Source organism: Capricornis sumatraensis, chromosome 17 (genome assembly GCF_032405125.1).
Source record: "Capricornis sumatraensis isolate serow.1 chromosome 17, serow.2, whole genome shotgun sequence".
Classification (NCBI taxonomy): Eukaryota; Metazoa; Chordata; class Mammalia; order Artiodactyla; family Bovidae; genus Capricornis; species Capricornis sumatraensis.
In genome coordinates this window covers 14,381,177-14,394,151 of record NC_091085.1, presented here as the reverse complement: position 1 = coordinate 14,394,151, position 12,975 = coordinate 14,381,177, and the positions used below count along the sequence as shown (strand labels likewise).

The following is a 12,975-nucleotide window of genomic DNA, read 5'->3' as shown; positions in this document are numbered from 1 at the left end:
ATATTTTACAAAAATTATCCACATCCACTATGACCAAAAAAGGATTCTGTGATCAAATATGCTAATATTATTCACATACAAATTCAACACACTTTATTACATACGTATTTTATGCATACACAAACACACATACATACATGTGTTGACTAAAGGCCTTGAGGGGCTCCTCCAGTAAGATCCTAATTAAACTTAAACCAACATTTTCCAAGCTTATTTTTACCACTCTGCTTTTCTCTCAGAACATCCATCATCATCTAAGATTACACACTAGGGTTTGCTATACTGTAAATTTTGGATAATGAGAACTGATCAAACAATCACCTAGCAATCACAAATCCAAACAAGGAAAATTATATAGGTACAGAAAAGAGTACAGGAAATGCTTTAAGAAGTTTACTATCTATTGACCCTGATGAAATTATAAAAAAACATAGATGGAACCAGGAAAAAGTTTTTGGACCAGAAGGCAAAGGAACCTGAAATGATTTACTCATGAAGAGAAATAAAAGTAGAGTTAGATTAAACAGGGATTAACAAATAGATTTGTTTATGTTCCATTCCTATTCCACTCCTTGCCCCTATGATTTGTTTCTGTTTCTCTTAAACTCCTGATAAAACTTCCATGTTGTATTACAATTATTTGTCTCTCTTACTAGAGTAAGAGGTGGGACCTGTCTTAGAAGCATTCGGTACATGTCTGCTAAGTAAAAAACAAAATACCACAAGCAGGCATATCCAGGATTCAGGGCAGATAAACTGACACAAAGCTCTGCATAGGAGAGAGCATTTGAAGTGAGCCTGACAGTGCATCGCCTCATGATACTGCTGCATAAAAGCTCTATACCATGAGATTTCCTTACAGGTTAAAAAAAAAAAATGCATGCTTGGCACCCTACTCCAGTACTCTTGCCTGGCAAATCCCATGGACAGAGGAGCCTGCGGCTGCAGTCCATGGGGTCGCTGAGAGTCAGACACAACTGAACGACTTCACGTTCACTTTTCACTTTCATGCATTAGAGAAGGAAATGGCAACCCACTCCAGTGTTCTTGTCTGGAGAATCCCAGGGACGGGGGAGCCTGGTGGGCTGCCGTCTATGGGGTCACACAGAGTCGGACACAACTGAAGTGACTTAACAGCAGAATCAGCAGCAAGGAAGTTAAGACACTTACAGTTCCAACGAGCTATTAAACTCAAAATTCCTATTTTGTGCTTATCAAAAAAGATAATCCTCTGTTTTACTGACTCAATTATTTCTTTTTAAAAACCATACCATCAAAGCTTTTCAAAAAACCATTAATATTTTCTTAATATTAGATATTGAGTTTTAGTTTAAAAGGTTGAATTGTAACCTAAATACAGCACACTCTTGAGAAGCTAAGCACCATCATTAAAGAAGTAAATCTCCAAATATATTAACTTCTACAATAAGAAAAATGCATGCACAGTAAAAGAAATCAAATCAGTAGCAACTTGAGGTGAAAAGGGTAGGGATTAATTACCGAAATGAAACAGTTGTTACATATTTGGGTAAACTCCAGGAGTTAGCGATGGACAGGGAGGCCTGGCATGCTGCAGTGCATGGGGTCGCAAAGAGTCGGACACCACTGAGCAACTGAACTGAACTGAACATGGTTGTGTATATACTAAAATGCATTAAATTGTACACTTAAAATACTGTAAAATATTATATATACTGTGTATTAAGTATGATTCAGTAAAGCTGATCTTTTTAAAAGAAGTAAATGTGATTAAGGTAAAAGAAAATGAAAAAAATTGGGACTCTATAAATTAACATGACACCATAATATACAAAAGTATGAGTATATCGTAATGAAAAAGACAAAAAGGTCAAATCCCCAAATACAGTGATTTAGGATCCATGTTGTGGGTGAGTGTGCTCAGTTGCGCCCAATTCTTTGCAACCCTATGGACATGGACTATAGCCTGCCAGGCTCCCATGTCCAGGGGCTTCTTCACGGGACACTGAAGTGGGCGGTGCCATTTCCTCCTCCAGAGGATCTTCCCAACCCAAGGTCAAGCCCACAACTCCTGCAAGGGCAGGCAGATTCTTTACCACCTGAGCCACCTGGGAAGCCCATGATCACTGTCACCATCCATTTATTAATTACACAATTATATAAATATTTAGTTGAAAGTAATTATGCTGAAAGTTGGAAATACAGAAGACAAAAACGCAGTGCTGCTTTAAGAAACTTAAAAGCCTAATAGGAGAGAAATAAAAATCCTAGGCACCTTAAAGAATGAAATTACTATAAGGTGGGTCAGTGACTGCTCTGGATGTACACCTTAAGTTTAGAGTTGTGGGGAAGAGATGAGTCAAAGAAAGCTTTCCAGAAGACACTGCAGTTTAGCTGGGGGCTAATCATTTATTCATTCCATAAATATTCACTGAGAAGCTATCATGTGACAAGACAGCTCGGTACTAGGTGCACTTCACAGTTTACCTAGTAAACTAGAAATAGAAAACAGTTTACCTGGTACACTAGGCTCACAGGAAACCAGAGTGCAGAGAGGGAGACAATAAGAAAGCAGCCAATTAGCACACGTGTACTGAGAACCCATAGCATGATGAGTGCTAACATGGTGTAAGAAGGTTTCAACTCTAGATATGATGATCTGAGAGGAGGATAATGAAGATGAGCTCAGAGTGATAAGAAGAAACCTACAATTAGAGTCACTAAATTTGAAGGAGGGAAATTTTAGGGAAAGGAAAAAACCACTGCCAAGACACAGAATTATGATGGCCCATTGGGGTATCTTTAAATAGTAGAATTGATGCTTTTGAATTGTGGTGTTGGAGAAGACTCTTGAGAGTCCCTTGGACTGCAAGGAGATCCAACCAGTCCATTCTGAAGGAGATCAGCCCTGGGATTTCTTTGGAGGGAATGATGCTGAAGCTGAAACTCCAGTACTTTGGCCACCTCATGCGAAGAGTTGACTCATTGGAAAAGACTCTGATGCTGGGAGGGATTGGGGGCAGGAGGAGAAGGGGACGACAGAGGATGAGATGGCTGGATGGCATCACCGACTCGATGGACATGAGTCTCAGTGAATTCCGGGAGTTGGTGATGGACAGGGAGGCCTGGCATGCTGCAATTCATGGGGTCGGACACGACTGAGTGACTGAATTGGACTGACCTGAAATAGTTCACATAGCTTGAGAACAGATATAAGAAGAAAGTGATAAGAAATCAGGTGCAAACAGTAAGCGAGGCCTGAGAGTGGAAGGAGTCTTTGTGTCACGGGACGGAGCTAGTTTGCTGCTGCCCCCTGCCCTGCCCTCAGCTTGGTTGTCTGTTTAATCATCTACTTTACTCAAAATCTTCATCATCATAAAAAGGAAAAGTTCATGAAATTAAAAAAATCAAGAACCACAACATTAATATCATATATTTAGAGGGAATAAACTCAAAAGGGAGAAGAAAACTAGAATCACAGAAAAGAAATTATAGGAGAGTGATGAAAAAGAGAAATGTGTTACTATGAAGAATAAGGAAAAATTTCAAACATAAAACAGACAGTAAAGAATCATATGAGTGGTGATGACTGGTTCTTATTATGAATATTATAATTTAAAAATCAATAATTCAGATATAGGAAGAAACAAATCAAAAATGACCAAACCTTTTACTGATACCTCCATACATAAGAAATATTTCCCCAAATACCAACAATCTACACATTCTAATGAAAAAAATGTATTAAAGGAAAATCAGGCTAATGCTATATTTAAAATTAACTTTTACTACTAATTAATTACTCAGATAGGATGTCAGGCCAGACTACCTGGTACTTCTAGTTTTTCTATATACTCTATGCATTTCTGATAAATGGGAAAAGAATAGATGACCTGGCAGAAGGCTCAGACAATAATTTGTGATTTACAGGACATGAATGCAGCTACCATAAGATTTATCTGACAGCCCTCTCCGATAGTGGACTGTTGAGTATCCGATGGAATGATTTCTAGTCTAGAAAGTCTACTACTGAGTAGCCATACACATTATTTATTTATTAGATGTTTTGGGTTGAAACCATTTTTAAATGATGCACTTCACAATGCAGAGTCATAAATTTAGCTTTAAACCCAAGAAGGGAGGTAGTGTTATTGGAATGTATGTCAGACTGAATTAGGATGAGCAACACAACGCTTTTATAAAGTGGCCTTGAATGCAATGTCAATTCTTTCAAAAATGATATTAATGTCAAATGAACAGGATACAAACACTTTACACAATGCTGGAAAATATTACTTTAAACAATTATTTAATATTTTCTTTAAATTCATAGAGATTTTATATGGTTTATATACATAAACAATAAATATTAGGCAAAAATAAGTTACATGCTTCTGAAAAACTGAATCTGAAATACAATTAAGAACTTGTTCGATTTTTTCTGTGCATCAGAGAGTATACGGCTTCCTGAAGAGTGTATACACACTTATTTTAAAGAAGATTTAAATTAAGCTTTGGAGCTTAAATAGTTCCTGAATGATTTTATATGAGATTGAACACAGGAATAAATCTAATTTAATAAATCATAAGTGTTTGTGTGTGTGTGTCTACACACACACACACACAAATACACACAACTTAATGGAAAAATAATGTGTTGAATAATTTAAGAAAGATTTCCATATCTAAATAATAACAACATTTTACCTTAAAATGCTAAAACTTAAATGGGATAAAATATAAAATGGAACCTAATAAACCTCTTAATGAATGAGTGGATACTGAAAAAAAATCCTAGTTGAAGCTTTAATAAAATATATAATGATCTGTTTGGTCTGAAAGACAGCAAACCAAATGTGGTCATTTCCTCATTTCTTAAATTTAGGCTCTAAATTCTCTTTTGTAATAAAATATGGCAGATTTAAACACCTTGTTAAGAAGATTACAGAAAGAAAATAAGTTTTGAATGGTTTCAAGAAAAATAATCAGAAGATGGCTGACTATCATGAAATTAACATCAACTAATTTGTAAAGTTTTAAATCAAATTTGCAGATGCTAAGTTCATAAGCATATCCCATTATTTATGTGATTAAAAAGCAGTTTTTGACCTGATCTTTCGATCTTTGGCACTCAATCCTCTCCATCTCTTCCTAAAAAATTGATTAAAATTTTAGTAAGAGGCTAGCTTTTCACTTCCCACCCCATCTCAGACTAAAAAAAATTATCAATCAAACTCAAGCCATCCCCACCCAATATCTGCAAAATGTCGACTTCAAATTCAATTTCATATCTCTAAAGCTTTCATGTAGAAAAAGACAGTTCACTTCTTAACAAAATAAATCACTTTTGCGATTGCCAATCTGACCTCTTTGAATTAGGAAAATTCAAAGTGAAAAATGTAATTATCACCCCAGAACAATCTGTATACATCTGGAGCTAATTCTGGCTTCATTTTTCACATCATTTTTCACACTGTGCTCCATCTTATAGAGATGCAATGGAACTTTTAAAGAAGTTGTAAAAAAAAATGTTAAGAACTTCAAATAAACCAATAATGTGTTTTATTCAAACAAAACTTTGAGATTGACTTTTGCAACTTACTCTAAGTGATCTGCATATCCCATTTGATCAGAACAGTATTAAACAGCACCATGACATAGATGACAAATAGGTGTATTAGAACATGTCATTCTTTACCTTTCCAGCTTCTAACATTCAACTGTGTGATACACTATATATTTGAAATAATTTCATGTATGAAGAATATATTCACATTTTCTAAACTAGAAAGTAAAACTTCATTATCAAACTCTACCTATGAAACAATAATATTACACTACAAACAACAAATTCATACTCCTGGGAAGATACATATAAAACTGGAAGCAAATGCTTCTTAAAGTAAGTATAATTTCATGTCAATGCAAGAATGGCACATGGTTATTTCCATTTAAGAAATAAACAGCCAATTATTTCAAATCAGATTACTCAATGGGAAATTTTATCCAGTCAGCTTTTAAAGAAATGGAGTTTTTTAAAGGAGATAATTAAATTAAAAAAATGATTCTCACTAAATCTAAGAATAATAAGCCCACTACAAACATAACTACTCTTTACAAGTTCATTATAAAAATCCATTAGATGCAATCTCTAGAAGTAATTGTTCTTATTGCATTTTATTGACAATGCATAGTATTGATTTTTCACACCTTCTATGATTCTTTAATTTGTATTCATGAAATGTCCATCAGCACAGTCTAAATAAATTTGGCAATATAGGCACTAAAATGAATAAATCGATGCAAAGAAACATTAATTTTGCATTATCCTTATTCGTCAGGCAAGTAAACCAGAGGAGTTGTAAATGAAGGTCAAAGGTTTTGAAATGGGTCAGAACCCTTGACCTCTAGACCAATACTCTTCCTATTAATAAAGGCTATTTTAAAGTTTTAAGTAGGGGAATTTACTACCAGCAAGATATCATTTTTAAAAGACTACAAAGAAAACTCTCAATAAAAAACATTCATCTATTTAACTGCTAACCAGAGCGGGGAAAAAAAAAAAAATCACAGAATACATGATTTTTATGTAAGTTTTTTTTTTTCAATCATTAGAGTTTACCACATGAGGTGTAAGGTTTCTGAACACTGAAAGCAACGTTGCTTTTAGGAATTTACTCACTACACCTTATTATGATGGCTGCCATATTTTTGTTGATGTTTTCCCAAATCTACTGTGTATGTCAAAAATAATTAGCAATGACAAGAATTCAAAATTATTTATCACTCATTTTATAACCTCTGCACAAAAGGGAAGTAAACCCATTATTCCCAGGGGAGTCAGAGTGGCACTCTACAAGGTATAGAAATAAATCTGTTTCTATAACCTTAATACACAAAGCAAAGAAATTTAGCCATCTCAAAATCATTTGATCTGAGCATTTTTAAATGTGGCTTGAAAAACCTGTTTCTCACTCACCTATACAATTCCTCTCAGCACGTACTTCAAAATTATGTCTTAGCAACAAACACAAGAAGTAATCCTTTTGCAATACAAAGAAATTATTTTAAAACTGCAAACTCAAAACTCTATTATAGAAAAAACTTCTAATCAACAATTTTAACTTTTTTGCAAAATAAATTCATTTGAGAATTTACTTAATTCAGCATTTATTCTTGTCACTCACCTGAGAACACAGTAGCATAACCAACTCCACAACTGAACTACTAGACTTCATGCAAACCAGACCTATATTAAAGAGAATTTGTTTTTAATTTTATAAAAAACAAATGAGGGATTATTTCTTACACAACTTTGCCCAAATCGGTTTTTAAAATAAAATTTAACATATTGCTAAGAACCGAACCTATACATATTTAATGAGTAAACAAAACATTCTGTGATTACTTTAAATTTGGCATCAAAAACACCGCAATCTTTTTTAGCCGATTTCATTTCAGCTTTCAAATAACTAAAACATTTATTACCACTTCATATACAATGACACTGCGCAATACTCATGGAAATGTGCACAACACATGCCATACTGACTAATATCATCTAAATTTTGTTTTGGAGAGAGCTGATTGTTATACATGCAGAGAAGGGAAATGGCTCCCTGACCTTTGCTTTCTCCACCACACTCTCTCCCTTCAACCCTCCAGCTATCAATCAAGTTTCCATTTTGTTTCATGGCAGCAGACATCCCAAACACTCTTATTAGTACCTTGACCTGTGACCTCACTCTAAACCTTAACAGAAATGCAGGCCATTGTTTGTTATACACTCTTGATTTTTTTTTAATAAATAAATTCACTTACATTTTCTCATTTATGTTTCAAGTTCACCAAAACTATCTCAGGAAGGAACTTTATATACTTAATATATATCTAAACAATTCTTTAGTTCTGATTAATAATAAGATTAGTTCAAAGAACATTTTACAACCAATATCTTATAAAAGCAATGTCAATAAATAAAAGCATTAAATTACTGTATCATGCTAGTAATAATTAGAAAAATTATAATTTTTATTCTATATTTTTCTAAGCAAACATAAGCTTAAGTTCAAATTAATTTAAGTATAACAACTAAAATAATTCCCATGGCCCTTAGACACACCATAAAATTACCTTATTTCTTTCTAACCAAGTTCTTATGGGCATCCTACCCCATCCTACTCCCCTTGTTTAATCTTTTCGCTCTATAGTTCCTTCCCCTTCCTTCTTTTAGACATAATGCCTCATATCTGCTGATGGCACATGTTGGCATTCTGTAGCCTTACAAACAGCATTCAAGTTCAACAGGTTGTTCACTCCCTTCACTTTTTAGAAAAGGCAGAAACATTTTTCTCCCCGTCTGAGATAATGTGTAAATGTGTAACACAGAAATGCTGGTAATAGTGCCAGCACATGAAAATTACCTACAGAATATCTACATGTTGCAATAAGCAAGCAAGACATTTAACTAGACTAAACTGTAGTTTCTATAGAGCTGAGATGAGCATACGCCCTCAGGCTAATGCCAAGGCCAAAACGAAGGGCACACCAATACTCTTATTACTGGTATAGTCTTTATTGGTCTGAAAACCTGTCACTTTTCAGAAAACATGAAAGGAAGTTTCATATATTTCAACTTCAAAAGCCACTACTTTCAGCAAGTAAATTTAGGTCTTTCCACAATTAGGTCATTATTCCTTATTGCTCTGTCCTAGAGGAACCAGATTTCCTACCAACTTTCCTTTCATTGCAAAGCATTTGGGCCCTGATCTAGCTCAGCCTTTGATATCCACTAAAACAGTGAACCATAATAATTAAAATGAACTTGGGCCATCCAAAGTTAGAAAGATTTATAGGTTGTTTTGTCTCTCTACAGCGTATGGTAGGATATATACTTTCAAAAAATTACTTATTTCAGTTTTATTTCTCAATAAGGTTAGAAAACCAGAGGAAGGGTAATAAAATCACATATCAGTGGAGTTGAATATTCAAAGATAGTTAAGAAGTCAAACAATATTTCATAATTTGATTAGAACAACTCATGTGTTTTTTGGAGTGAGGTTTTCTAGATTCTAAAGGATGGGTAGGGGGCCAGAGCAGATGATGTGTTAAATTTTAAATGAGAAATGGCTTTAGAAGACAAAAGAGCGTTTACATTTGACCTTCAATAACTTAAATGCCCAAAGGGGATCAATACCGCAAACACAAATATAAAACCATGGGAGTAAGTAAATAGGAAATCATCTCAATAAGGGACTTGGTTTCAGATTGCAAAACTTAATCATATCTCTTTTTGATCTGAATTTTTACCTTTCCGTTACACTGGCTGCACGGATGAAAAAGCAAGAAATGACTTTTAAACCAGCAAATCTGTCTTCAGATCTACATTCAGACTCTAAGAATTATCCAAAGGAAAGCCTTCAAACAGCCCTTAGGTGAAGTTGTAAGTTGCTGCAGAAGTATCAATTTTCACTTTATACAGGCAAATTCTACTACTGCCCCAATTAGCAGAAGGTGAACAAGGTACTTTAGGTTCAGAGATCTGACCAGACTCAAAATCTGACCCTAGGGTTCGGTGTGCCTGGTTTTATTTTTGATTTTTCACTGATATGGAATCATAGTCTCTTCAAAAGAAGGCAAATTAAGAATACCAAAGCCAAGAGTTTTATACTCTTTGGGTGTTTCATGACCAACGACCACTGCAGTTTCTGCACCTCTATTACCACTGTTTTCCTTACTACCAAACTCAGAAACATTAAATCAATTACCAGATTTAAGCTTTCAGTATCTGAACCCACTGAGATATCTAAACTCTCATGTATACCATGAAAAATAGGTATGACCATTTGCCATCTGGAACAATAGAACCCAGTTTTTTCCTTTATTTATCTTAAGTCACTTTAATCTACAAAAATATAAAGGAATGGCATAAACATTACTAGAAGTTGTAATAATAATTTAAGCATAATATCAGTTCTTCCCCGTTTTCCAGGTTTTGAAAGTACTCGCCTATAATTTGGATACAATTAACTGTTCCCCATGAATTTGTAAACATGATATTCATCTTATAAATATTAATTCTAAATTTCAAATAAACTTCTAATAGATGAAATTTTATTATTAATTCTGGTCCTTTTTTCCCCTGCATTTAAGTAGTATGTTTTATCTTTTGTTTGCTCCGGCCCTCCTTTTTGAACTAACATTGTCAAATGCAATAGTCTAGGAAGGTTGACACTCCAGTACTCTTTTGCCTGGAAAATCCCATGGATGGAGGAGGCTGGTGGGCTGTAGTCCATGGGATCGCTGAGGGTCGGACACGACCGAAGTGACTTAGCAGCAGCAGCAGCAGAAGGTTGACAACCCACTCCAGTACTCTTTTGCCCGGAAAATCCCATGGACAGAGGAGCCTAGTGGGCTGCAGTCCATGGGGTTGCTGAAGGTCGGACATGACTGAAGCGACTTAGCAGCAGCAGCAGCAGGAAGGTGGAATTTTGCAAGGTCACCTTCTCTCCTCTCAAATTCCAAAATATTATCATCTTTAGATTATGAACGACATTTAGAGTGATCAATCAATTGAATTTTTTCACTTCTACGTGAATGTTTCCTTCTGATCGTCCTTGTGTATAAACCTGCTTCAGTAGCTATTCACTTAGAAATTGCACCAAGCAAGCTGCAGTGCACAGTCAGCAACAGTGCATGAACACTGTCACAGGCCTTTTTACCAAAATGAGATAATCCAGGTTTTTGTCACAAAACATCGTATGAATTTGTAGAATTAAACTGTTCCTGTTGAATGACACGATGCTGAGAAATCAATTTCCTTTTTGTCCACAGAAATATACTGTGCACTAATGAAGTCTTGAGTTTGATAAAAATTATGAATACTGCTCCCTATATCTTCAAATTCAGCCACAGATGGTCCAGTACTTATAAAATGTCTTCTATCAATTTTTTTTCACCCCACCATTATGGACAGAAAATAGAAAATTGTGACTTAACTAACTATATTCAGTAAAAGCTAACAATAAGACACAAAGCTGGTATTCACAGATTTCTTTTATACCAATATGTCTCAATAATTTTTGAAGAGTATAAAGAGCATTTCATACCATTTTTCCTTAATTGTGACCCCATGAAATTTTAATCCTAAAAATAAACTACACAGATGTACTGTGAAAGTGAAAGTCACTCAGTGATGTCCAGCTCTTTGCAACCCCATGGACAATAGTCCAGGGAATTCTCCAGGCCAGAATACTGGAGTGGGTAGCTTTTCCCTACTCCAGGGGATGTTCCCAACCAGGGATCGAACCCAGGTATCCCACAATGCAGGTGGCCTCTTTACCAGCTAAGCTACAGGGGAAGCCCCAAATGTACTGTGGTCTATTGGAAAGTCAAAAACAACTGTAATACTTAAGATATTTTTGCCCTCCCCAAATACCAGCTTTTAATCCAATTGAGAAAACAAGTTTATATCTTCTTAAAACACAATGCAATACTTTGGCAACATAGTAAGAAACCAGAGTGATCCAAGATTTGGTTTCCTAGTTCACCCTGATGCTGGAAGCAGTTCTAACATTCTTATTTTTTTTTATTGTTTTAGTCCTTAGCATAATTAGAAATAACTGATGAGTAATGATAATTAGCAAAATGTTTTAACATACAGGAAAATTAAGATCACAAAAAGCTCATAATGAACCTTAGATTTATAAAAAGTGCCGAATGAAATCACTTAAGGTAACTGTCAGAACAAACTTTATTTACAAGTAATCATCTTTTTGTTTTCGGAAGACTTCTTTAAAAACAATAAAAGCAATAAAACATCAGCTCTTACAAAGGGTTATAACTACCTGAAAAGGGGGGTTAATACTACTAAAATTGAGCCAATCAGAAAATATGTGACTCTAGGCATGATATAACATGAATTATCACATCTAATTAGACTTCAAGCCATCAGAAAACACACAGACTAGAGAAACTGTTAAATGACGTCACCAAGAATAGCCACAGAGTCCCAAAATGTGTTAACATTCTACAGAACCACCAACCCTATTTCTTCAACAGGTCAATCACATGAAAACCAAGGAATACTGGGAAACTATTTGACATTAGCATGGATTTAACAGACATATCAAATGAAAAAAATGATTTTTCTTGATCTTAACTGGAAGAAAATCAATTATATAAAAATATCTCCTTAAATAAAGATGAACACGGGCTGAGTATTAAAGGATATTATAGAATTGTTATTATTAGGTATAAGAGAAGCAATTATGATTATGTGAGAAAGTATCTTTTTTACATGAATTGTAACTATTTAGAGGTGAAATTACATGATGTCTGTGGTTGTTTTAAAGACTAAAGGAAAACAAAATGAGATGGATATAACAGTTATGGCAAAACAAAGATGGTCTGGGTAGTCAGCAATAGTAACTTCATAAATACTGCAACTCATACTTTGTAAATATTTTAAATGTTCATTAAAATTATTTATAAAAATAATTTAAAAAATTTTAAGTAATAAGGTTTCAAGTACCTGGTCACACAGCTAGTGACCAACAGGGACTGAAGGTGCCTGCCCTTTTTTTTTTTTATGGCCGCACCACACAGCATGTGGGATCTTACTTCTTCAACCCGGGATCAAACTCTGCAGTGGAAGCGTGGAGTCTTAACTGCTGGACCACCAGAGATATCCCTTCTACTGACATTTTTTAGTTCAAAACTTTTTCAACAGAACTATGCTGCAACAATCTCCCCCTCAAAACTTTTCTGTTTTACAGTGCATAAAACTACCACCCAAAGGATTCCTCACAATTCAAAATATATTTGCTATATAAAACTCTTAGATTTATTTGTTATTTTTATGAACACAATCCAGTAAGCAGGCAATGATCAAGTTATTTTTTATAGATGATCAAAAGCATATCATCTTCCTTTTTATCATATTATCAGAATTTATCAATAGCAAAATGATTCTAAATTAAATTTTGCTTAAGGATC

The 12,975-nt window shown here is 34.6% G+C and overlaps 1 protein-coding gene across 1 annotated transcript in view; it reads right to left on the bottom strand.

The window, feature by feature from the left end:
• LRBA (LPS responsive beige-like anchor protein) overlaps positions 1-12,975 on the bottom strand; it is a 746,329-nt gene that overhangs the window by 517,550 nt on the left and 215,804 nt on the right. Inside the window, exon 33 of the mRNA XM_068990001.1 lies at positions 7,167-7,228. Within this exon, the coding sequence (XP_068846102.1) occupies positions 7,167-7,228 (62 nt within the window). The remainder of the gene's footprint in view (positions 1-7,166; positions 7,229-12,975) is intronic.